Source organism: Mesoplodon densirostris, chromosome 9, assembly GCF_025265405.1.
Source record: "Mesoplodon densirostris isolate mMesDen1 chromosome 9, mMesDen1 primary haplotype, whole genome shotgun sequence".
NCBI lineage: Eukaryota > Metazoa > Chordata > Mammalia > Artiodactyla > Ziphiidae > Mesoplodon > Mesoplodon densirostris.
In genome coordinates this window covers 62,639,994-62,666,203 of record NC_082669.1, presented here as the reverse complement: position 1 = coordinate 62,666,203, position 26,210 = coordinate 62,639,994, and the positions used below count along the sequence as shown (strand labels likewise).

The 26,210-nt window shown below is 42.3% G+C and overlaps 1 protein-coding gene across 6 annotated transcripts in view; it reads left to right on the top strand.

The window, feature by feature from the left end:
• Positions 1-26,210, top strand: part of OSBPL3 (oxysterol binding protein like 3) — a 205,568-nt gene that overhangs the window by 89,941 nt on the left and 89,417 nt on the right. For 4 of the 6 annotated variants that reach the window (XM_060107665.1, XM_060107666.1, XM_060107660.1 and 1 more), the window contains one exon: positions 22,014-22,251. In XM_060107665.1, coding sequence (XP_059963648.1) covers positions 22,156-22,251 — 96 coding nt within the window. In that variant the 5' untranslated portion in view covers positions 22,014-22,155. Of the gene's footprint in view, positions 1-9,162; positions 9,275-22,013; positions 22,252-26,210 lie in introns of all 6 variants that reach the window. The other 2 variants (XM_060107664.1, XM_060107663.1) reach the window with 1 other exon arrangement.

Genomic DNA, 26,210 nt, shown 5'->3' with positions numbered 1-26,210 from the left:
AGGAGAGGCATCGTGTTAGAGGGTGCTTTGCAGAGAAGAACTAACAAGGACCAAGGCAGAGCAACGTGACTGCAGGAGAGTGTACAATGTAAGGTATGCATATGTGAGTTTTTAGAGTTGAGGTTTGAGTAATAACAGCTGAAATATAATTGACTGATGTCTGCCAAGTACCATGCTGAGTATGTGACCTGTATTATTTCAGTCAATCTTTACAAAAACTGAGTACTATCAATTGACCCTCTTTTCAGATGAGGAAACAACTCAGAAGTTTAGTAACACAGTAAGTGGTAGATAGAACCAGAGTCTGAAGCCATTTAAATTTAACTGCGTTGTGAAGGGCTTAGGATTTTTTTTTTTTTTTTAAGTTTCTGCTTTATAACAAAGTGAAAGGGCTTCGGATTTTTAACGAAGTTCAGTGACCAGTGGGAATTTGGAGTAGAGGAGAGACGCTGGAATCTTTTTGGAAAGATGAACTGGGCCAGGAAATGTAGATTGAAGTGATGGGAAAGAAAAGGTGGAGGCCCCCTAATGGGGACCTAAAATGGATTGCTGGTTGTAGGTGTGGAAGAACAGAAAACAAGTTTTGGGGTGAGGAGATGAGTGTCAAGACAGAGGTAGGATCTGCTGTATTGGGGGATCTGGGAGAGAAAGTTGGGGTGGACCTGGAGAGGGGTGGTTGTCTTAATCAGAGTCAGGGCAGTCAGCACAGGTTATCAGCATGAGGGAGCGATAGGTTTGCTCTTGAAGTAAGCAGTAGGCTTCCTGTTCTAGTGATAAATCTAGGGGCCACCCACCAGGCTGTGGGCTGGAGGAGGGTGAGGACAGCAGAATGAGTCGAAAGCTATCTTACTAGGAGGTATGGGCGTGGGTACGATGATCAGGAGCTAAGGCTCATAGAGAGAAATGGATGGAGGGAAAAACACCAGTAAACACCTATGTATTAACTGGGAGGGAGAAAGAGGAGCCAGTAAGCCACACTTTAAAGTTAGGAAGAACTTTAGTTAAGAGTATTAAGTGTTACACAAACATGATAGAAGAAAGTCTGCAGAACTAACGTCAGGAATGAGCTGAGGCTTGCAGAAGGTGGTTAAAAACTATAAAACAGCTTTGCAAACGTGTGTCCAGAACTACATGAATGAGTAAAAGATAATCTTCTGGGTGTGGAAATTTTCTCTGCTCAAAACATCAGGAGTCAAAAGAATTGTTCCAATTCTACTTGTTTTCCATCTATTTTTTTTTTTTTTCCCTAGAGGAGAAGTACTAACTGAAAAGAACTGAATACATACAGAGGAGAGGGAATTGGAACCTTAGACAGGTGAAGGGGTGGAAACCATGTACCTATCTCTGCTAAACAGGTTCTGGGTGCCAGTTCAGCCCAGAACACACCAGGGGACTGAATTACTTCAGTCTGCACAGGACCTCTGAGAGTAAACTGTGCGGGATGAAAGAGATCACAAGCCTAAGGACAGGCAGGTGCTGTCAAGATATTATTAGAAAGAGAAAGGAAATTTCAGAAAACTCTAGACCAGTGATTCTCAACCCTGGGCGTACATTGCAATCTGTTGGGGAGCACTTAAAAATACTGCTGCCATATCCCACCCCCAAAGTTCGTGATAACCGTGGCATAAGGACTTTATGCCACCCCTTAGGACATTCTGACAAGCATCCAAGGGTAAAAAAATCCCACTCCATATAGGTGAGTTCTGTCCATCCACTGCAAAATTCTTGAATGTACTGTTACTAAAGAGGTGAACAGTTCACATTAGAAAAGGAACCAGTCTGGGTTCACTTAAGACAAAACATGCTGAATTTCTCTAGTTTCCCCTTGTGTTTAGGTTACTAGATCATAAAAATACCACAGACACGTAGATCTTATTTCTACTAGTTGACGCCTGAGGATTGGGGGAGAATCATCCCCAGCTTGGGAACTTGTCTCAGGAGGGCTGGCGGGGTGGGGGGGGGGGAAGAATAGGTGAGATCTTCAACATTGGGAGCCGCCAATGGGATACAGAATGTTTAGTGAGAATATGGTAGCTGGTGAGGAGGACACAGCCTGATGAAGTCGAGCCAGCAGCAAAAGCCACTGTCGCGAGGGACATCTGTGCTATGGGATGTGGGTGTAAGTGCTCAAAGCGGAGCCCATGTGACCAAGAGTAGGGGCTCAGCTTTGGAGCCAAGCCCTGGGCATCAAGGCAGCCAGCCAGTATTGCAAGACGAGAGTGTTTATGCACAGCAAGCTCTTCCCATTTTTTAAGGATGTCAGACTTCTGAAAAGTCTGTTTGAAGTATTTGATAAGGAATCTGTCTTGTGATATCCTTGTGAACAAGGTGGAAAATTAAGGTCTAAGTCAATGGCTTCTCTTCTGGTGAAGAGTAGGATTTGTTTAGGTGTGGAACATGGAATTTTCATAATAATCATTTGGAACTCACCTGTATCTCCTTCTCCACATCTGCCTGCAAGAGCTGCCTCCTAGAAATCCTGCCAGCTCTGAATGTCCATCCGTAAACTTCGGAAAGGCTACTAGTAAGCTCCTTGGGGGTCTCTCCCAATCTTCCGTCTCCTTTCTTCACTGACATGCTGCTTTCTGATTCTGTGTGCTGGGGTTAGTATTTGTGTCTGTCCCTCCTTCCCTCTCGCTTGTTCTAAGGATGTTTGAGGCAGTTGGAAGCTAAGGCTCACCCAGGTAGATACAATGGAAGGCAGCCTACAGTAGAAAGCTAAGTAGAAAACTACCCGCTGTCAGAACATCTTGCCAACAGCCCAGGAGCAGCTTGTACAACTTCCTAGCTTCAAAAAAAAGATAATTTATTTAAACATCGTCTTATTTCACCAAGTCTTTGAAGTGGTTTCCAAGAATACACACACTACACGAGAAATAGTGGGTAGTTGAGAGAATTGAAGTGCAGGGACAATAAAGGTAAGCCAGGCACACGGAAAGGCTCATCTTCTGCCACTGAGGTTTACCAGCAGTGCTGCCATGAATGTGACTCATCCATCCTAGTGCCCCAGACAAAACGGGATATGTTCTCGTATACAAATTCTCAGTGTCTAAAAGCCAAGAACAAGCCAGTAACTTAGGAGAGGCACTCTGATCCTGAGACCTGAATATTTGCTTATAAAGGTCCTGTAAAGCAACCTTTGTCTTGTATGAATTGATCGGTTTGGCCATTTGGAGGAGCAATTTGGAATATCTGGTGAAACTAAAACTAGTTCTACCTCATGATACGGCAGTTCCACTTATTTTAAAAAATCAGGCCATGGCGTCACAAGAAGCAGATCCTGCAGCACCGTTTTTAAGCACAAAGAATCAGAAATAACCTAAAGGAAGAATACGTTAAACAAGGCAGAGTCATACCATGGAACTATGTGGTGGGAATGAACTAGTGTATATGTGTGTATGTGTGTGTAATAATTTTGAGTGAAAATAAGCCAGTTGCAGAAAGAAATTTATGGTATGATACTATTTATTATGCAAAATTTTTTAAAAGTCAGAAAGATGATAGATATATTTATATAAATAAGGATGGAGACCTATTAATCTGGGGTGGTAGGAATATGGATATTCCTGTGGATATTTGTATTGGATATTTGTATATATCCTTTTTATTTTTCTGATTAAAAGGGAAAAGCAGCCACTGTGATGTTGGCAGGACAGTGACCTCAACAACCCCTTTGGGGCAGTCCTTTAATTATTGCCATCTGTCAGATGAAACACTGAGGATTAGAGAAGCTGAAAACTTGCCTAAAGCCACCTAGTAAGGCTGGCTTTGAACCCAGGCCATTTGAACCCAGAGCTTATAGTCTTAATTATCACACTACTCTATAGAATTTCCCAATATCCTCAGGTGGGTTGGTGGGTTCGTTATTTACACACACACACACACACACACACACACACACACACACACACACGAAATCTCTTTCACTGTAGGTCAAGGGCATTAAGTCCAGAGGACAGTGCGGGGAAAGCGGTTCTTCCTAGATCAGAACAGTGCAGTTCCACCAGCTCATCCATCTGATGATCTGACTTGGGCTAGGTGTATATATATCTTATATTTCTAGATCATTTGCTGGTGGCTCTCAACCCTGTTTCCACATCAGAATCACCTGTGGAGGTTTTAGGACTTTCAAATCCTGACCCCACCTCAGGTTCCAACGTGATAGATCTGGGCTTGGTCATCAGCATTTTAGAAAGTTCCCCACATAATTCTAATGTTCAGTCAGAGTTGAGATCCCTTGCTCTATAAAGTCCGGACGGTACAGTGTTCAAGGTTATAATGTTTGGTAAGAGCCTGGAGGGTTGATGCTTTGTGCTGAGAATCAAGGATAGATCCGTATCCTTGTGAATGTCACGGACAGATCTGTGACTCTTGTGAATGTCTTGTGAAATCCAGGCTCCTGATCAGGAGGAGGGGATGCCTGGACCTCCACCTGTCCCACCACACCCATGTGGACCTTGGCAGGGTGGGATCTGTCCAACCAACTATCTTCTAGTTTTCTGGAAAGCTGTTAGAGAAAACTTGCTGTGATAATTAAGCATGGGAGCGGGGACTGGAAGCCCATGTGTCTGGCATTTGCCATCCGTGGCTTAAAGGAGAAGCTAAGAAGTGGGACAGAGTCTTCCTTAGAAAAGAGCTCAGGGTCTACTCCAATTCCCTGAAGGAAGGTATACCAGATGCCTCAAGGTTCTATGCCCAGATAAAGTATTCACCTGTGGCAGTGGTCCTTAAACCTGTGCATCAGGTCACCTGAAGAACTTGTTAAAAATGGATTACTGGGCCCCACTCTCAGTTCCGGACTCCGCAGGTCTGTGGTGGGGTCTGAGAATTTGCATTTCTAACAAGCTTCCAGGTAATGTTGATGCTGCTGGTCTGAGGACCACTTTTTGAAAACCACAGGCCTAGGATAATAAAAGAAGGTTTTGGAGCTTCCAAAATCTGCCTTTTCAACAAGGATCCATGAGACTTTGAAGAAGGTGGATCTGGACACTTTGAGAAATTAGACATGACTGTATGGTTATGGGGATTTGCAGTGGGTTGGCAGATTTGGTCCCAGAAATGCTAAGTAATGAACAAATTATCATCGAGCTATGGAGAAAACCTCAGTGCCCTTGACACTCTTCTTAGTAAGTCTCCCTGTATGATTTACTTGGGTGAGGACAGAATTCACATGCCTATGCAGTCTCTGAATGCCACAAACAAAGGAAAAGTCAGCCAAACACACAGAATGACAGTCACTCCCCAGAAATATCTTGACAGGCTGGAATCATGGGTCAAAACTAGTAGGAGGTAATTCAATAATAATAGAGGACCATGAAGTCCTGAATTTCAGCTGAAGGAAGTAAAGGAGTCCTGCTCAGAAGGAAACTCAGCTTCTCCACAGTTCCTACCACATCACAGTCCTAGATGTCCATCAGAGTCCTAGATGTACATCAGATTCCTAGATGTAAGGGCAGTGAGTGCTAGGAAGAGGTGTGTGTGTCCCCAAAGCTAGGACAAACTGAGGCAGTATTAACAGCTGCAGTGTGTATAAGGCAAGGAAGGGGATTGCTTCCTTCTTTCCTGCTATCCCCAGACCACACCTGGAGCTTGCCTTTAGATCTGGGCACTGTTTTCAGGGAAGTATAGACAAATTGAAGTGTAATCAGAGTTGGATGTCTGCGATTATGAGGATCAAATAAGAAATGGCTGATGAACAATGTGACTGTTTGGTCTGGAGAAGAAAAGATTTGCTGGGTAGGAAGTGGCAGTGATGGTAGTTCCGATGCAGGTCATGGTGGAAGAAGTGGTCCATCTTGTTCTCTGTAGTGATGGAGGGCAGATCTAGGACCCATGTGTCCTAGTGAGACAAAGTTCAACTCTAAGTGAAAAACCACCTTTAACAAAAAATGACATGGCTTGCCCTGTTTCTGTCATAGGAAATGGTCAAGCAGGGATGACCTAGCAATGTACCGAAGGGATTCTTGCTTTGGATGAGAAGTTGGGCTAGAATTCACTCTGAGGTTCTATGATTCTGTGCAACGACTGACTAGTATTTTGGGGCAAATAAATGGTTTGAGCAAAATTTACAATCTGGTGTCACTGTCAAGTTTTTTGTCTCAGGGAAGCTGCCACACTTCAAGTCTGTGTTCCCATACATTTCTGTTGCTGGATTGAACTCTGAGCAATAACTTGTTCCTCTCTGAAGAAATGGATTGCAAAGGGCATATAACACCCTTTGCATGGATCATGAGGGGGTAGAAATGGATATTCTGTTTCAGTGTGACAGAGGAAGCATTTGAATCTTTAGGCCTCTTGACCCCTATCTTCCCAGAGGGGAGAGAATACAACAACAAATCGTTTATGTTTGCCCTTAGGGGAGAGGGGGTAGGGAATCCTTTACCTCTGAACCTCCATACTCATCCCCCAGGAACAGTCAGATGTCAGAGCCCCTGGATCAGGCCAGCCGTCCAGATTGTTAATGCAGATTGGCCAGCATTTCACACAGAGGGCCAGGACCAGCTGTCCAAGGGCATCATGGTTAGAACTAGCTTCCAGAAACCTCTGATCATTTTGGAGCTTATAGCCAAATAACCGAAGCCCTACTTTTGATCATGTAACATTTTGGAAATCAAGGTGTTTCAGAGGGCATCATTTCCAAAAAGATGTATATCCAGGATTTGAATAATTTTCTTTTACCAAAGAAGACCAGAAGACCAGAAATGGTTATTCCATTATACATATTTTCGTGTTAATTCAGTACATAATTTTTTAAAAAATAAATTTATTTATTTTATTTTTGGCTGCATTGGGTCTTGGTTGCTGTGCTTGGGCTTTCTCTAGTTGTGGTGAGCGGGGGCTACTCTTCATTGTGGTGCACAGGCTTCTCATCGTAGTGGCTTCTCTTGTTGCAGAGCATGGGCTCTAGGCACGCAGGCTTCAGTAGTTGTGGCTCACGGGCTCTAGAGTGCAGGCTCAGTAGTTGTGGTGCATGGGCTTAGTTGGTCTGCAGCATGTGGGATCTTCCTGGACCAGGGCTCAAACCCTTGCCCCCTGCATTGGCAGGTGGATTCTTAACCACTGCACCATCAGGGAAGCCCCTCAGTACATAATTTACCTATATATTTGTTGACTGAATTAAAAACGCACAACGTGAAAGCTATGAGTTTCAATTTTATGTGGGGGCTTACTGAAGACTGTAGCCCGGGAGACAGCCTCTCAGATAGCTCTGAGGAACTGCTTTGAAGAGCTGGGGGACAGGTCAGTAGGTATGTGATTTTGGAGAAGGGGTACATGCAGTCAAGCACACATCTTGGTAGAAAGTTGCTGTCAGTCACGAGGAACATATGTCTTAGTTAATGGTTTTAGTACTTTTCTAATTATGGGAAGATGCAAGAAACTGAGTGCATAAAATATCTAACTATCTGAAGGCCTGTTCTGCCAGTTTTCCCAGAGCACAGAGTGACTCATTCCTAATTCTGTTCCGAATCCTTTCAGCGTTTGTTGAAGCTCAATGACTGCAGTGGCTAATCCTTGAACTGGGTGGCAAGGGACCTTCTTTAGTTGACATATCTTACTGGGAAATTTTAAACTAACGGGAACTGTATGCTCTCTGGTCTTCATGTGAGTTGTTTCCAAGGCTGGAAGCAAAACGTGTTTCTCAAGCAAAACATGACTGAGTGTGTGAGTGCAGACCCCCAGGCCTAACAGATCAATAAATAGCTATGTTATATGCTGCTGTTTCAAACCTACACGTCAGTATTAAGTTGCATTTTTGGGCAGCCAATGGCAGTGAATTATACGGTTTTAATCTTTCTGCATTTATGTCTTGTCCCAAAGTAAGCATGCTGCTTTGACAGTTAAAAAATCTGTTCACACTTGTGTTATGGATTTGGGGAAATTTTAATATATTGAAAGACAAAAATGTTTAAAAATTCTGTAGATTGCTTATTTGTTTTTGGTTGCAAGAGGAGTACAGGATCTTATCTTTGGTGCGTATGCCACTTTCAGGAAGCTGGGAGAGGAGGAAATGGAAGTAAGATCTGTTGAGTGTCTACTCCCTTTAAGGCAGGACTTTTATCCTCATTTTCTCATTTAATCCTCACAATTCCCCATTTCCTACATTAAAAAAAACAAAAAAAACCCCATGAAGATTGGAGAGGTTAATATATTGGTCAAGGTGCACAAAGTTTGTAATTAAGGAGTGCCAGTTCGAACCTAAGTCTTGCTCCTTCCAAGGCATATAGGTCTTTAAAAAAATTTTTTTTGTCCATCCCTCCCCCACCACCTTGGCAACCATGTCTGTTCTCTACGTCTGTGAGTCTGTTTTTGTTGCATAGATAAGTTCTTTTGTGCCACATTTTAGATTCCATATAAAAGTGATATCATATGATGTTTGTCTTTCTCTTTCTGACTTACTTCACTTAGTATGACAATCTCTAGTTGCATCCATGTAGCTGCAAATGGCATTATTTCATTTTTTTGTTGGCTGAGTAATATTCCATTGTACATATGTACCACATCTTTATCCATTCCTCTGTTGATGGACATTTAGGTTCTTTCCATGTCTTGGCTATTGTAAACAGTGCTGTTATAAACAGGGGTGCATGTATCTTTTTGAATTATAGTTTTGTCTGGATATATGCCCAGGAGTGGGATTGCTGGATCATATGGTAGTTCTATTTTTAGTTTTTTGAGAAACCTCCATACTGTTTTCCATAGTGACTGCATCAGTTTATAGTACCACTAATGGTGTAGGAGGGTTCCCTTTGCTCCACACCCTCTCCAGCATTTGTTATTTGTAACTTTTTAATAATGGCCATTCTGACCAGTGTGAGGTGATACCTCATTGTAGTTTCGATTTGCATTTCTCTAATAATTAGCAATGTTGACCATCTTTTCATGAAGGCACATAGGCCTTGATGTGTAAGTCTTCTTTGTGTCTTTTCCCAAACTGTGCATTCTTCTCTTAGTGAAAATTTCTAAAATAGGTCTTAAAATAGCCTTTGTTGCCAAATGTTTGGCAGTGCCTTGGTCTTTTATTCTTCCCCATTCTTGGTAGAAATAGGAGTTCTCTCTTCCCTAATTGAGCCTCAGGATGGCATATGTTTGCACATCTTATGCCCATTGGACTTGTAACTAGAGCCCCATTTTCACCTGGGCCTGACCCTCCTGTTTCTCCAGGTGGGTGACAGTGGTGAGAGAGGACCCAGCTCATCGCAGAGGCCCAAGAAGAGCATTTTTGAATTGACCTAAATGCATCAAGCTTCTTATCCCTGTTGGATTTGGCTACCAGGTGGGTTGTTAAGTGAGAGCAGGTCCCAGAGTGAGTTCTGCTGTGTAACAAACACTTGTATTAGGCAGAAGGCACAAGAGCAGTCATACTTTCTGTTCCTGAAAGCTCAGGGAGGTCCCAGCTCTCTGTCCCTGGGGCACATTGACAAGTACTTGCAGGAGCAGAAGGACCACCTCCCCACCAGGCAGATCAATGGTCAGGGGGTGGAGGAACCTTCTGGGGAGCCTGCAACTGCTCTATTTCTTAATCCACATGGTGGTTATGTCAGTATTTGCAAATGAAAAATGGAAACTTTCATAGAGTTGTCTGTACACTTCAGATTTGTTCACTTGGGGGGAGCTTCAAGATGGCGGAAGAGTAAGACGTGGAGGTCACCTTCCTTTCCACAAATATATCAGAAATACAACTCTGTGTGGAACAACTCCTATAGAACACCTACTGAATGCTGGCAGAAGACCTCAGACCTCCCAAAAGGCAAGAAACTCCCCACGTACCTGGGTAGGGCAAAAGAAAAAGGAAAAACAGAGACAAAAGAATAGGGATGGGACCTGCACCAGTGGGAGGGAGCCGTGAAGGAGGAAAGGTTTCCACACACTAGAAGCCCCTTCGCGGGTGGAGACTGCGGGTGGTGGAGGGGGAAAGCTTCGGAGCCGTGAAGGAGAGCACAGCAACAGGGGTGCGGAGGGTTAACCGGAGAGATTCCTGCACAGAGGATCGGTGCCTACCGGCACTCACCAGCCCGAGAGGCTGGTTTGCTCACCCGCCGGGGCGGGCGGGGGCTGGGAGCTGAGGCTCGGGCTTTGGTCAGATCCCAGGGAGAGGACTGGGGATGACGGCGTGAACACAGCCTGAAGGGGGCTAGTGCACCACGGCTAGCTGGGAGGGAATCCGGGAAAAAGTCTGGTGCTGCCGAAGAGGCAAGAGACTTTTTCTTGCCTCTTTGTTTCCTGGTGTGTGAGGAGAGGGGATTAACAGCGCTGCCTAAACGAGCTCCAGAGACGGGCACGAACCGCGGCTATCAGCGCGGACACCAGAGACGGGCATGAGATGCTAAGGCTGCTGCTGCAGCCACCAAGAGGCCTGTGTGCTCGCACAGGTGACTCTCCACACCTCCCCTCCCGGGAGCCTGTGCAGCCCGCCACGGCCAGGGTCCCACGAAACAGGGACAACTTCCCCGGGAGAACACACGGTGTGCCTCAGGCCGGTGCAACGTCCCGCCGGCCTCTGCCGCTGCAGGCTCACCCCGCATCCGTACCCCTCCCTCCCCACGGCCTGAACGAGCCAGAGCCCCCGAATCAGCTGCTCCTTTAACCCCGTCCTATCTGAGCGAAGAACAGACGCCCTCAGGCGACCTACACGCAGAGACAGGGCTGAATCCCAGGAACTGTGCGAACAAAGAAGAGAAAGGGAAATCTTTCCCAGCAGCCTCAGGAGCGGCAGATTAAATCTCCACAATCAATTTGATGTACTCTGCATCTGTGGAATACCTGAATAGAAAATGAATCATCCCAAATTGAGGAGGTGGACTTTAAGAGCAAAGATATATATATATTTTTTTCCTTTTTCTCTTTTTGTGAGTGTGTATGTTTATGCTTCTGTGTGTGGTTTTGTCTGTATAGTGTTGTGTTTACCATTTGTCCTAGGGTCCTGTCTGTCTGTTTTTTTTTCTTTCTTTCTTTTAGTATAGTTTTTAGCACTTGTTATCATAGGTGGATTTGTTTTTTGGTTTGGATGCTCTCTTCTTTCTTTTTTTTTATTTTTAAATTTTTTTAATAATTATTTTTTATTTTAATAACTTTATTTTATTTTATTTTATTTTATTTATCTTTTTCTTTCTTTCCTTCTTTTTTTCTCCGTTTTATTCTGAGCTGTGTGGATGACAGGCTCTTGGTGCTCCAGCCAGCCATCAGGGCTGTGCCTCTGAGGTGGGAGAGCCAAGTTCAGGACATTGGTCCACCAGAGACCTCCCAGCTCCACATACTATCAAACGGCGACAATCTCCCACAGATCTCCATCTCAACGCCAAGACTCAGCTCCACCCAACAACCAGCAAGCTACAGTGCTGGACACCCTATGCCAAACAACTAGCAAGAAAGGAACACAACCCTACCCATTAGCAGAGAGGCTGCCTAAAATCATAATAAGGTCACAGACACCCCAAAACACACCACCAGAAGTGGACCTGCCCACCAGAAAGACAAGATCCAGCCTCATCCACCAGAACACAGGCACTAGTCCCCTCCACCAGGCACCCTACACAACCCACTGAACCAACCTTAGCCACTGGGGGCAGACACCAAAAACAACGGGAGCTACGACCCTGCAGCCTGCGAAAAGGAGACCCCAAACACAGTAAGTTAAGCAAAATGAGAAGACAGAGAAACACACAGTAGATGAAGGAGCAAGATAAAAACCCACCAGACCTAACAAATGAAGAGGAAATAGGCAGTCTACCTGAAAAAGACTTCAGAATAATGATAGTAAAGATGATCCAAAATCTTGGAAATAGAATGGAGAAAATAGAAGAAATGTTTAACAAGGACCTAGAAGAACTAAAGAGCAAACAAACAATGATGAACAGCACAATAAATTTAAAAATTCTCTAGAAGGGATCAATAGCAGAATAACTGAGGCAGAAGAACGAGTATGTGACCTGGAAGATAAAATAGTGGAAATAACTACCACAGAGCACAATAAAGAAAAAAGAATGTAAAGAATTGAGGACAATCTCAGAGACCTCAGGGACAACATTAAACACACCAACATTCGTATTATAGGGGTCCCAGAAGAAGAAGAAAAAAAAAAAGGAACTGAGAAAATATTTGAGGAGATTATAGTTGAAAACTTCCCTAATATGGGAAACGAAATAGTTATTCAAGTCCAGGAAGCACAGAGAGTCCCTTACAGGATAAATACAAGGAGAAACACGCCAAGGCACATATTAGTCAAACTATTAAAAATTAAATACAAAGAAAAAATATTGAAAGCAGCAAGGGAAAAGCAACAAATAACATACAAGGGAATCCCCATCAGGATAACAGCTGATCTCTCAGCAGAAACTCTGCAAGCCAGAAGAGAGTGGCAAGACATGTTTAAAGTGATGAAAGGGAAAAAACCTACAACCAAGATTACTCTACCCAGCAAGGAACTCATTCAGATTTGACGGAAAAATTAAAACCCTTACAGACAAGCAAAAGCTAAGAGAATTCAGCACCACAAAACCAGCTTTACAACAAATGCTAAAGGAACATCTCTATGCAGGAAACACAAGAGAAGGAAAATTCCTACAATAACAAACCCAAAACAATAAAGAAAATGCTAATAGGAACATACACATCGATAATCACGTTGAATGTAAATGGATTAAATGCTCCAACCAAAAGACATAGACTGGCCGAATAGATACAAAACCAAGACCTGTATATATGCCATCTACAAGAGACCCACTTCAGCTCTAGGGACACATACAGACTGAAAGTGAGGGGATGGAAAAAGATATTCCATGCAAATGGAAATCAAAAGAAAGCTGGAGTAGCAATTCTCATGTCAGACAAAATAGACTTTAAAACAAAGACTATTACAAGGGACAAAAAAGGACACTACCGAATGATCAAGTGATCAATCCAAGAAAAAGATATAACAATTGTAAATATTTATGCACCCAACATAGGAGCACCTCAATACATAAGGCAAATAATAACAGCCATAAAAGGGGAAATTGACAGTAACACAGTCACAGTAGGGGACTTTAACACCCCACTTTCACCAATGGACAGATCATCCAAAATGAAAATAAATAAGGAAACACAAGCTTTAAATGATACATTAAACAAGATGGACTTAATTGATATTTATAGGACAGTCCATCCAAAAACAACAGAATACACTTTCTTCTCAAGTGCTCATGGAACATTCTCCAGGACAGATCATATCTTGGGTCTCACATCAAGCCTTGGTAAATTTAAGAAAATTGAAATCCTATCAAGTATCTTTTCTGACCACAACGCTATGAGACTAGATATCAATTACAGGAAAAAAATCTGTAAAAAATACAAACACATGGAGGCTAAACAACACACTACTTAATAACTAAGAGAGCACTGACAAAATCAAAGAGGAAATCAAAAAATACCTAGAAACAAATGACAGTGAAAACATTATGACCCAAAACCTATGGGATGCAGCAAAAGCAGTTCTAAGATGGAAGTTTATAGCAGTACAATCCTACCTCAAGAAACAAGAAACATCTCAAATAAACAACCTCACCTTACACCTAAAGCAATTACAGAAAGAACAAAAACATCCCAAAGTTAGCAGAAGGAAAGAAATCATAAAGGGCAGATCAGAAATAAATGAAAAAGAAATGAAGGAAACAATAGCAAAGATCAATAAAAGTAAAAGCTTGTTCTTTGAGAAGAGAAACAAAATTGATAAACCATTAGCCAAACTCATCAAAAAAGAAAGGGAGAAGATTCAAATCAGTAGAATTACAAATGAAAAAGGAGAAGTAACAACTGACACTGCAGAAATACAAAGGATCATGAGAGATTACTACAAGCAACTGTATGCCAATAAAATGGACAAATTCTTAGAAACGCACAACCTTCCGAGACTGAACCAGGAAGAAATAGAAAATAGGAACAGACCAATGACAAGCACTGAAATTGAAACTGTGATTAAAAATCTTCCAACAAACAAAAGCCCAGGACCAGATGGCTTCACAGGAGAATTCTATCAAACATTTAGAGAAGAGCTAACACCTATCCTTCTCAAACTCTTCCAAAATATAGCAGAGGGAGGAACACTCCCAAACTCATTCTACGAGGCCACCATCACCCTGATACCGAAACCAGACAAAAATTTCACAAAGAAAGAAAACTACAGGCCAATATCACTGATGAACATAGATGCAAAAATCCTCAACAAAATACTAGCAAACGGAATCCAACAGTACACTAAAAGGATCATACACCATGATCAAGTGGGGTTTATCCCAGGAATGCAAGGATTCTTCAATATATGCAAGTCAATCAGTGTGATACACAATATTAACAAATTGAAGGAGAAAAACCATATGATCATCTCAATAGATGCAGAGAAAGCTTTTGACAAAATTCAACACCCATTTATGATAAAAACTCTCCAGAATGTAGGCATAAAGGGAACTTTTCTCAACATAATAAAGGCCATATATGACAAACCCACAGCCAACATCGTCCTCAATGGTGAAAAACTGAAACCATTTCCACTAAGATCAGAAACAAGACAAGGTTGCCCACTCTCACCACTCTTATTCAACATAGTTTTGGAAGTTTTAGCCACAGCAGTCAGAGAAGAAAAGGAAATAAAAGGAATCCAAAGTGGAAAAGAAGTAAAGCTGTCACTGTTTGCAGATGACATGATACTAAACGTAGAGAATCCTAAAGATACTACCAGAAAACTACTAGAGCTAATCAATGAATTTTGGTAAAGTAGCAGAATATAAAATTAATGCACAGAAATCTCTTGCATTCCTATACAGTAATGATGAGAAATCTGAAAGTGAAATTAAGAAAACACTCCCATTTACCATTGCAACAGAAAGAATAAAATACCTAGGAATAAACCTACTTAAGAAGAGAAAAGACCTGTATGCAGAAAATTATAAGACACTGATGAAAGAAATTAAAGATGATACAAATAGAAGGAGAGATATATCATGTTCTTGGATTGGAAGAATCAACATTGCGAAAATGACTGTACTACCCAAAGTGACCTACAGATTCAGTGCAATCCTGTTCAAACTACCACTGGAATTTTTCACAGAAGTAAAACGAAAAAATTTCACAATTTGTATGGAAACACAAAAGACCCCGAATAGCCAAAGCAATCTTGAGAAAGAAAAACAGAGCTGGAGGAATCAGGCTCCCTGACTTCAGACTATACTACAAAGCTATAGTAATGAAGATAGTATGGTACTGGCACAAAAACAGAAATATAGATCAATGGAACAGGATAGAAAGCCCAGAGATAAACCCACAAACATATGGTCACCTTATCTATGATAAAGGAGGCAAGAATATACAATGGAGAAAAGACAGCCTCTTCAATAAGTGGTGCTCGGAAAACTGGATGGCTACATATAAAAGAATGAAATTAGAACACTTCCTAACACCAAACACAAAAATAAACTCCAAATGGATTAAAGACCTAAATGTAAGGCCAGACGCTATCAAACTCTTAGAGGAAAACATAGGCAGAACACTCTATGACATAAATCACAGCAAGATCCTTTTTGACCCACCTCCTAGAGAAATGGAAATAAAAACAAAAATAAACATATGGGACCTAATGAAACTTCAAAGCTTTTGCACAGCAAAGGAAACCATAAACAAGACCAAAAGACAACCCTCAGAATGGGAGAAAATATTTGTGAATGAAGCAACTGACAAGCATTAATCTCCAAAATTTACAAGCAGCTCATATGGCTCAATATCAAAAAAAAAACAACCCAACCCAAAAATGGGCAGAAGACCTAAATAGACATTTCTCCAAAGAAGGTGTACAGAGTGCCAACAGACACATGAAAGAATGCTCAACATCATTAATCATTAGAGAAATGCAAATCAAAACTACAATGAGGTATCACCTCACACCAGTCAGAATGGCCATCATCAAAAATCTACAAATAATAAATGCTGGAGAGAGTGTGGAGAAAAGGGAACGCTCTTGCACTGTTGGTGGGAATGTAAATTGATACAGCCACTATGGAGAATAGTATGGAGGTTCCTTAAAAAACTGAAAATAGAACTACCATGCAACCCAGCAATCCCACTACTGGGAATATACCCTGAGAAAACCATAAGTCAAAGAGAGTCATGCACCACAATGTTCATTGCAGCTCTATTTACAATAGCCAGGACATGGAAGCAACCTATGTGTCCACTGACAGATGAATGGATAAAGAAGATGTGGTGGCACATCTTACTCAGCCATATAAAGAAATGAAATTGAGTTATTTGTATGAGGTGGATGGACCTAGAGTCAGTCATACAGAGTGAAGTAAGTCAGAAAGAGAAAAACAAATACCGTATGCTAACACATACATATGGAACCTAAAAAAAAGAAAGAAAAAAGTCATGAAGAACCTAGGGCCAAGATGGGAATAAAGACGCAGCCCTACTAGAGAATGGACCTGAGGATGTGGGGAGGGGGAAGGGTCAGCTGGGACAAAGTTAGAGAGTGGCATGGACATATATACACTACCAAATGTAAAATAAATAACTAGTGGCAAGCAGCAGCATAGCACAGGGAGATCAGCTCGGTGCTTTCTGACCACCTAGAGGGGTGGGATAGGGAGGGTGGGAGGGAGGGAGATGCAAGAGGGAAGAGAGATGGGGATTTATGTATGTGTATAACGGATTCACTTTGTTATAAAGCAGAAACTAACACACCATTGTAAAGCAATTATACTCCAATAAAGATGTTACCAAAAAAAAAAAAAGAGTTCACTTTACTGTATGTAAGTTATGCCTCAGTGAAAAATAAGGGAGGAAATAAATTATTGTCCTTAGGTTGTTCACAGTCTGTGAGCAGGGAAACTATTGTATTTTGTTCAAAGCAGTAATCCTCTCGAGTTAGAGGTTGTCTGTGGAAGGATCACTGGGAGGGGTGAAAGCACCAAGGGTCTTTCATGTATACCTGCTTCATCATCTACTACACCCCTGGGTCCATGACCTGGTCCCTGGCCAGTGTCTGTCTCCCTGCAGGGCTTTCTCTTTGCCATTTTACTTAGTCAGCTAGTTGGAGTAGACGACACCAGACTTCCATGTGACGCCCCTTTGTCAAGGTCTTCCCTGTGGTGACGCCCCCAGGCCAGCCTGCAGGGTCCCCTAGGTTGGACACAATAGATGCCTCATTCCACGTGACTGCCTTGCCTCTCCAGTACCTTAGTCTTGGGCTACTGCTGCCTTCATTCTTTATTCTGCCCTGTTTTAAGCATATCTTTTCCCTAGAATTTGACTTCTTTTGCCCTTTAAGCTGCCCCTGGTAATTTTGACTGAATTTCTGATAAAGCTAGGCAGGAAGTTTCTGGGGGATGAAACAGATATATTTCCCTAGGCATAATCTTTCTTTTTTTTTTTTTTTTTGTGGTACGTGGGCCACTCACTGTTGTGGCCTCTCCCGTTGCGGAGCACAGGCTCCAGACGCGCAGGCTCAGCGGCCATGGCTCACGGGCCCAGCTGCTCCGCAGCATGTGGGATCTTCCCGGACCGGGGCACGAACCCATGTCCCCTGCATCGGCAGGCGGACTCTCAACCACTGCGCCACCAGGGAAGCCCCCTAGGCATAATCTTAAACTCACCTGGGGATGGATGTGGGAAGGGCTGTAGATTCTCACCCTTTCTTTTCCCAGAAGAAGAAGAAGAGACAGGGGTGAGGGTCACAGCAGGTGGTACCTTCAGAGGCCTTAACTCAAAGTACCAATTTAAATGAGTATGGGATTTAGCCTATTCACAGCCCTGCCCTTTGTGTCCGTTGCCTGTGATGTGAAATTTGGCAGGGTTAAAAGATGATGATCATTCTTTTAATCAACTGCCTCTAGGAGAGGATTATGGTGTTTCTGTTCTGACACAGTTTCAGAATTCCCGTGACTCTTACTTTATGGCCCAAATGCTCTTTTTTGTCCCTTCTGCACATGTCACACACCACCTCTCAACCCATGCTCTCATTGTCAGAATCTCAGCCTTGAAACAAAACAAAACAAAAACCTTCCACACACAAGCAGAGTCCCTTTGTTGGTATTCCTCATCCACTGTGGAACCGATTGTCATAGCAATGGCTGTCCCCACAGACATTTCATCATTTGGGGTTTCCATCAGGTGTTTCCTTTTTTCTCTTTCTTAAACAGCAACCGCCAACACTGCTATTAAACCATCTATGAATATAGCTTAACAGCCTCTCTTGGCAATTTTTAACTAGACTGCATTTGCTTCTAATTTCAGGTACAGTTAGTCATGCCTCATAAGTAAAGCTAACTTTAGGAAGATGCTGGTGTTGGTTTGCTTTTAGTCTTATTTATTGTTGGATTCAGTACATAATGAATACAGAGTTTTGTGTGTGGGAGGGGGGTGGTTCTATGAAAGCAACGTGGGAATTGAGTTCTATGCCTACAGGTACCTTAATTTTATTTTCTGAAATTTTGTTATTTCTCTGCATTGTCTTGGTTTTAGTTTATGGCCTTAGCATGCTCATTATTTAAGAAGTGTTAGTGAAAGGCATAGGAGACTTAAGTACTTAATAATTAACCAAAAGTTTTATATAATATTTAACTAGCTGGTTCCTGGACAGCTGTATAACATCCTTCTTTTAAAATTAGACTATGTGAACACTAAGAACCAAATGAATTAGATATAAAAGTTTTTATTTTATTGTTGTTAACATGCTTGGGAAAGTTGTAGAATTTACTTAGTGTGTCAAATAAAAGTCTGAAGGCAAAACCTAAACATGTTAGTCACCCTTAACTCGGGGCTGTGGGTAAAGGCAGTGGTTCACCCCTAAAGAGCTACAGGGGTGGCAGCCCAGCCGACTACTTGTAAATGTAACCAGATGAGGCAGGTACCAAGTTTGGCTGCTCGCTGCGCGAAAGGCCAGAACTCAAGAGATAAAGTGTTGGTGGAAAAGGAAAATTTGCTTTATTCAGGAGGCCGGCAGTCTGGGAAGGTGGTGGACTAATGTCTTAAGACCATCTCCAAGTTGCCAGTTAGGAGACAAAGGTCTTAAAGACAGTGTGAGTGACGGGGCTGCAGGGTACATGACTAGCTTGTGCAAAATCCTCGGATTGGTTGGCATCAAGGTGAAGTTTTGAGCATCATCCATCTTCCAGTTTCAACTGGCCTGGGGTCTCCGTGCTTGAGGTCAGCAGTTTTCATTTGGTGAGGGTCTGCTTCCTGTAGAAACAACTCAGCAATGTGTCAGGCCTTTATATCTTTCAAGGAACTGGGAGTGCAGTGACTGCTGATTTATGGTCTAAATTGTTACCAGTTTCCTGGCACAGCAGCTATTCTTTGTTTCTACATCTTCACATTTCCTAATCACTAACTCTTGAGCCAGCCTTTTGAGACTCAGGGGAGACCTGGGAGACTAAGCTTTTCAGTATAAACAAGAGGCAGGCAGAGGACATGGGGAGTGGGGTCTGTCCTGAGAAGGCTCCATAGGCTCTTGCTTTGTTACTTTGATGCTCCTCACTGCTGAGGAGGCACAGCTGCAAAACAAGAAAGGGAATAAAGTTTTGGATAGAGAGGTTAATCATAAAGTCAGCAGAGAGACTCAGTTTCATAAAGGGGTCTCTGCCAATGCCCTGGTCAATCCCCTTCTCCACCAGAGATCCTTGCCATCTTGGAGATCCGTACTGTGCTGTAGAGAGAATGCAGCATTGCCTCTTCAAAGCTGGCTTATGATGTGCTCCCTCCTGAGTCTTCCTAGTTCAGTTCCTGAGTTCTCTTAGGTCCCAAAGATGGGGCAGTAGCTGTTATCACCAGACCTGGCCATCAAAGCATGCTAATTTCCAGCACCAAGCTTAAAGGCCTGGGACCTAGCCTGGATTCAGTCTCTTGCCAGCTGCATGACTGGGCAACTGACCTAACTTCTCAGAAACTTGGCTTTTTCCTCTGTGAAATGCAGATAAAACCCATCCCATCAGACTTTGACTAAATGAGACACTGTGTGTGGGAAACCCATATTATAGTGCTTGGCAGTAAGTAGTATGGACTCAACAAATGATCATTGATTTAATTACTAATATGTTAATAGATGGCATGGAAAATTCTGCTTTCCCCCATAGTTTTTTTTTTTTTTTTTTTTTTTTTGCGGTATGCGGGCCTCTCACTGTTGTGGCCTCCCCCGCTGCGGGGCACAGGCTCCGGACGCGCAGGCTCCGGACGCGCAGGCTCAGCGGCCATGGCTCACGGGCCCAGCCGCTCCGTGGCATATGGGATCCTCCCAGACCGGGGCACGAACCCGTATCCCCTGCATCGGCAGGCGGACTCTCAACCACTTGCGCCACCAGGGAGGCCCTCCCCCATAGTTTTTGTCACATAATGTTATAGTTTTTTTTTTTAAGATGTCTCCAGAAACCTTTGGTAGAACAAATTACACACCTCTATCCCCCAAAAAACCAGAAAGGGATTTTTTTTTAATTGTAGTAAAATGCATAACATAAAATTAACTGTTTAACCACTTTCAAGTGTACAATTCAGTGACATTTAGTACTTTCACAGTGCTGTACAACCATCACCATTATCTAGTTCCAGTACATTTTAATCACCATTAAAGGAAACCCCATAGCTAGACTCCATTCCTCAAATCCCCCAGCCCCTGGCAACCACTAATTGGCCTTCTGTCTCTATGGATTTGCCCACTCTGGATATTTCATATAAATAGAAACATACACTATGTGGTTTTTTTGTGTCTGGCTTCTTTCATTTAGCGTAATGTTTTCAAGGTTCGTTTATGTTATAGCATGTATAACAGAATGAATAATAATCCACTGTGTGAATATGCTGTTTTAGCCTGTTTGGGCTGCTATAACAAAATATCACAGTCTGGGTGGCTTATAAGCAACAGTGCTGGAGGCTAGAAGTCCAAGGTGAGTATGCCAGCATGGTCAGAGGGCCCTCTTCGGGTGGCAGGCTTATCACAGTACCCTCCCATGGTGGGAGGGGCCAGGAAGCTCTGGGGTCTCTTTCATAAGGGCAGTAATGCCATTCATGAGGGCTCTGCCCTCAGGCCCTAACACCTCCCAAAGGCCCCACCTCCTAATACTACCTCATTGGGCATTAGGATTTCAACATATGAATCTGGGTGGAGGTGGCAGTTAGGGGGGAGGTGTAAACATCCAGACCATAGCATATACCATATGTAGTTTATCCATGCATCAGTGGATGGGCATTTGGGTTGTTTCTACCTTTGACTATTGTGAATAAATAGCATTGTGGTGAACATACTTGTACAAGTTTTTTTTTTTTTTTTTTTTTTGCGGTACGCGGGCCTCTCACTGTTGTGGCCTCTCCCGTTGCGGAGCACAGGCTCCGGACACACAGGCTCAGCGGCCATGGCTCACGGGCCCAGCCGCTCCGCGGCATGTGGGATCCTCCCGGACCGGGGCACGAACCCGTGTCCCCTGCATCGCCAGGCGGACTCTCAACCACTGCGCCACCAGGGAAGCCCCTACAAGTTTTTGTTAGAATACTTGTTTTCAGTTCTTTCGGGTATATACCTAGGAGCGGAGCTGCTGAATCATATGATAATTCTCTGTTTAACTTTTTAAAAACTGCCAAACTGTTTTCAACTACGGCTACACTATTTTGCATTCCTAGCAGCAATGCCTAAAGGTTGCAGTTTCTTCCAACACTTGTTATTTTTCAGTTTTTTGATTGTATCTATCAGGGTTGGTATGAAGTGGTATCTTGTGGTTTGGGATGGTTTTTATAGTACAGATTTTGTATGTGTCTGGACTCAAATTTTCTTACTCACGTTCTTAAGCCTATTATATTGCAAAGTTACACGAAAAACTGCCTATACATAATTTCCAATAAGAGATAGGTATAATGTGTCTTTTCCTTCACAGCCCCTGATGTGAGTAACCATTGTGGCTCTGTAATCTGTAGTGTAGATAAACCACTTGTGGGCAGTCAGTGTTAATTATAGATGATATCTGATGCCTTGTACCTTCTCTCTAATCCTTTTCTTTTTGTTTTAGGGATTTCCTCTGGGTCATCCAAAATGCTTTTAAAACATACTGGATAAAAGCTGAGCCACCTGCTTGTGTCGGACTGCCATACTCTGTGCTCCACTGTCTTCTATGGCACTTTGACTACATCAAGGCCAAGGACCTGCTGTTCATGATGAGTGATGAGAAGAGCCTTGGGGTGTCCCCAAAATTGGTCTCACCTTCAAGGAGCACAAGTAGTTGCTCTTCCAAGCAGGGAAGTCGACAGGTAAAGTTTAATGCAAATTTTAAGATGCAAATTTAAATCAAGAAGTTTGCAGATTAAAATCTGTACATTTACTTGGGAACTCCTACTTCTCAGTTTAAGAGCATTTGCTTTTAGTCATATCTTAATTATCTAAGAAGAGTAAATTTTAGATAATTTTAATAATGCAGCTCGAGAGCCTACTGGATGGGAAGAAATATATTTGTCTCTTTGGATTATTTTACTCAATCGTTGCAACTGTCCTTCAACACAGGTATCGATATTCCTGTTTTCTCCGTGAGGAAGTTGAGTCAGACCAACTGAGTTATCTGCCCAAGGACACATAGCTGGTCAATTAAGTGGCAGAAACAAGAAACCAAAGCTCATTCTGTTTGACTCCAGAGCCCACACTTTCCTTTATACCCTACTAACCAAAACAAAAAAGCTAACAATCACTTTTCCAGTAATTATAATATCCTCCCGCCCTCTTCTTCCTTCACTTTACCAAACCTTTTATGACAGCTTCCAACCACAGAATGCCCTGTTATAACTTTGGGTCTCACATGCTTTACTTCTCTAACGGGCAAGGGAAACAGGTCAACAGAGAAGTGGTCAAAAGGAGTCAAGTAGGAAGAAGAAAGAAGTGAAACAAAGGACTGAATAATTAACTCCTAAATAACTCTCAGCTAATTATATGTTGCTCCTTGATTTCCTTTCTAAAAAAATCTCTGTTAGCAGAATTTGCTGGGTTTAGATCCATGGCAGTAAATGCACATTACTTATTATAATTCTTTCATCTTCAGTTAAGTCAAAAGAGAGTGGGCTGCCCAAAAGCTGTGGGTTTACAACTGAAGTGGTCTCGGAGCCTTTTCAGTGTCTGCTGGCTGTCTTGGCATTGCCTTTCCTCCATGGGACGCACTGGCCTAAATTGGCTCTGAGTCCTTGGTTCCAGATTGGAAGCAACAGTCAAGCAGCCTCCCACCTCAGGCAAGTCCACACATTTATGACGCATCACCACGGGTCTTCCGCTTCCAACGTTGCCTGGGACAGGGAGCTTGCCACCTCTCAATACTGCTTCATGGCATTAGAATCTATAATTTTAGACAAATTAGATTTTGCCATAGGGGCGTTTGGGGAGCTCTCCAAGATCTCCCCTGAGGGGTTGGGAAGAACAATTTTTTCATCACTGCTATCACTTCCTTCTGGGATTAAAAAAAAATGACTAAGATTACTCCTTGGCTAACATATCATGGCTCCATGGGAGTTCTAGTTTCATGAGGGTAGTTAATCTCACCCACTTTGTCAGCTTTCCACGGGGGTGTTTCTCTCCCTAAGCCAAAAATCTGGTTGGGATTAGAGCCGAGTATGTGATCTTCCCCCAGCCCTTTGCACTTAGTAGCATCTATTGCCATGTCCTCCTTGGATAAAGGGAGAACACATGATTCATTCAAACAGCCAGTGCTTATAACACCATAGCAACTGGAGCAGTGCAATGAATGAAATTCTAGGACTGAATACCATAGAAACTTTTTTTTTGATGTATTATTTGAAATTGATTGATTTGGTTTTCACAGAGCTTTTATTTTTGAGGCTACATCATAAAGAGTAAGAGGAATGTGCTTGAGGCCTCACCTTTTTTCTGACTTAGAATGGGTTGGTCATTCAGCTGTTCATTCGTCAATTGGTCATCTTTTATATTTAGGATCTCTCACTTTAATTTGCATGTAATGTTGCTTTATACACATAAACACTTATTTTCCCTCTGTGCCAGAGAAGATGGAGAATTTAATAAGTTCATTCCAGCTTTAGCCTGAGTCTAGTTATAAGGCCAAGTTTAATTTTCAGGAACCATTTTCTTATTCAATCCACTTTCCCATCCTTCTATCAAAGAAAAGTGTTCGGTCGCAGGACTGGCTCAGCTTTTCTCTCTGTGTTGTCCACCTTGGCAATCCATGTCCATCCCACGTCACACACTGTCCCAAGACTGTCTTTTAGTTTCTGAACGTGCCACAGAGGTACAGGGACCTTGGAAGTTCTTACTTCATGGCTCTTAGGGGACACAACCATATCCAGGGGTCTCTTGGATGCTAAATGTAGCGACCATGCTGTGTTTCCAGTCACTTTGCTGGAAAGTACAAGTTCACCATTTAAAACTTCAAGATTTATATAATTTATTTAATTTGAGGAACGTTCAAATATAACCAATGAAGATAATCTGTGCAAAAACCTACTTGTTTTTAAAGCTCCAGATTAAAGTCATTTTTAGGTTGTTCTGTGCATTCCATCTGGAGGAGATAAGTCTGATGTTAAGTTTATTGGCCATCTTCCTTAATGCTAGTTTTTCTCACACACTTTGGAATTATAGTTTAGGGGGCCATCTTGAGCTTGCTTTCCCTGTGTCCTTTCTCTGCACTCACCTGTGATTTTCTATTACCTACTTCCTACCTCTGATGACCCAGCCCAGAGCCAAGTCTGATATTTGCAGCTGGAGCCTCTGTTCCACATCAACCAGGAGTATGTAAGAGCCACCACCAGGCCAGTGTGCAGCATGGCCAGGTCCTGGTTGTGAGACTGTCTGCATCAACCTGGATAGGCAGATTTTTAAAGCCTCCTTTCATCATGGTGTGGGGCTTCCCCCTCCACATTCTCTGATTTCCAACAATAAGCTAGCTCAGGTCCCAGCCTTTTCCTGGGGATATTTGTAGCTTCATTAGCCCACTGAAGTAGGACTCCTGGACGCCGCTGTCTGCAGTATCCTTTGCATTTCTATTTTGTGTCTTATCCATGAGATATTGAATCTTGTTTTGTTTTTTTTTCCAAATCACACAGACATATCAAAAAAAACCCCTACATGTGTATATTTTTATATATTTTTGCTGTTTGGAGTCGTGAGGTGACAGGGAAGGGGCACTAAATGCATAAGCTTATGGTACAACCTTGGCTGAAAGACTTGGTCTTCTGGAGTCATTTTTGTTTAAATTCTCATCCACCATTGCCAGGTGACATTGGTTCTCTGGACTCTAGCCACACTGGCTTTCTTTCACTTCCTCCCACTGAATTTGCCCTTGTCCTTGTTGCTTGAACTGAACTTGAACTTGTTTTTCCTATCCCAGAGCCTCCTCATGTAAATCTCTAGAAGCCCTCATTTATGTGTGGATACTCCCCTTTCCAAATATCTGTGTTAGAAGAGCTTGCTTCCTTAATGGACAAAATGATGAGACCTGGGTGTTAAGTGTGATCTGTGTTTTTCATTTCTACAAATTGAACCTAAGACAAAGTTTACAACTTACAGCCTTGAAAACCCAAGGAGAAGGGTGCTGTCATCTTTTAACTTAAATACTAGGGCCTTTGAAGTTTTAAATACACTATGCCTCATTTTGTCAATGTGGAAACAGCCTTTAAATATAATTTTATCAAGATAATTTTAGGAGGAGGGTATGCCTAGTGATTAGAGCTTGAACTCTCCAACCTTGCTTCCACTCAATAATTAATTCTGTAACCTTAAACTCTCTAAGCCTCAGTTTTCTCATCAATAAAATTGGAATAATAATAGTTCTTTTCTCATACGATTATTGTGAGGATTAGAATTAAAGTATTTAATGTAGGGTCAGACTCATAGTAGGTGCTGAGTTAATATTAACATTTATTTTTATTATTATAGTTAACATTAATTTGAATTTCATTCCTATATGTGGAAAACCTAAATTTTCATAATGAGTAGTTCTACTTTTTGCCCCCAGAAACTTTTGCAGGCGTCATACGTGTACCTACCCATACCTTGTTAGTGTTGTACAAAGGTCCACAAAACTATACAATGTATATATGAATGTATACTGTAAAATGTATCTTACTTTATACATATTAACAAAGTACTTTTAGGGAAGAATGTAACAGAATGTTTAATATATGAGCTACATTTGATATCTTTTTTTTTTTTTTTTTTTTTGCGGTACGTGGGCCTCTCACTGTTGTGGCCTCTCCCG